General features: G+C 64.7%; 1 protein-coding gene across 1 annotated transcript in view; it reads right to left on the bottom strand.

Annotated features, from left to right (window-relative positions):
• Positions 1-132: 132 nt before the first annotated feature.
• Positions 133-618, bottom strand: part of APH1A (aph-1 homolog A, gamma-secretase subunit) — a 4,991-nt gene continuing 4,505 nt past the window's right edge. Inside the window, exon 7 of the mRNA XM_009641451.2 lies at positions 133-191. Within this exon, the coding sequence (XP_009639746.2) occupies positions 133-191 (59 nt within the window). The remainder of the gene's footprint in view (positions 192-618) is intronic.

Genomic DNA, 618 nt, shown 5'->3' with positions numbered 1-618 from the left:
CCTGCCCCTGCCAGAGGAGCTGGCTGGGGCTCGGTCCCACAGCAGCCCCACTGGAAATAAAAGCCCCTTTCCCACCCCACAGCGCTGGCGGCTCTTTGCTGGGGAGGGAATGGGACTGTTCGCCGAGGGGCTTCAGGGCTGGATCCCATCAGCCCCAAGAAACCAGGACACCCGGGTGCTCCCCCCAAAGCCTGGACAGGGGCAAAGAGCAGAGCAAGATGGGGGGGACCGAACCCTCTCCCCTCCCACCTCACCCTATCCCCATCACAGAAGTCGCCTCAGTGCCATGGTACCCGTTGCTCTATTAAAAGGTTTTTACTCTGAATCAAAAAAATAATTTACCCCCCCACCCCAGTCGCACAGCGGGGTAAATGAGTGCCCCCAGAGAAGCCCCGGTGGGGAGCAGAAAGGGGGTGAGTGGGGCAGAGCACCCCCTGTCCCGAGAGCATCACCCCACTTCCACAGAGGCCGAGCAGGGGATGGCAGAGGCTGCGCCAAGGGCAGGGCCCTCCCCAGGGGGAAAAAAATGCGAGGGAAGGGGGGTCCCGCCCCGAGCCCTGCAAGCCCGGCCACAGCACAGGGCACCCGGCCCCCTCCCGCCTTCCCCGCCCTCCCGCC

This window comes from Egretta garzetta, unplaced genomic scaffold, assembly GCF_000687185.1.
Source record: "Egretta garzetta isolate BGI_Z169 unplaced genomic scaffold, ASM68718v1 scaffold1136, whole genome shotgun sequence".
Taxonomy (NCBI): domain Eukaryota; kingdom Metazoa; phylum Chordata; class Aves; order Pelecaniformes; family Ardeidae; genus Egretta; species Egretta garzetta.
Note: the sequence above shows the minus strand (reverse complement) of the source record. Positions and strands in the feature narration are given on the sequence as shown.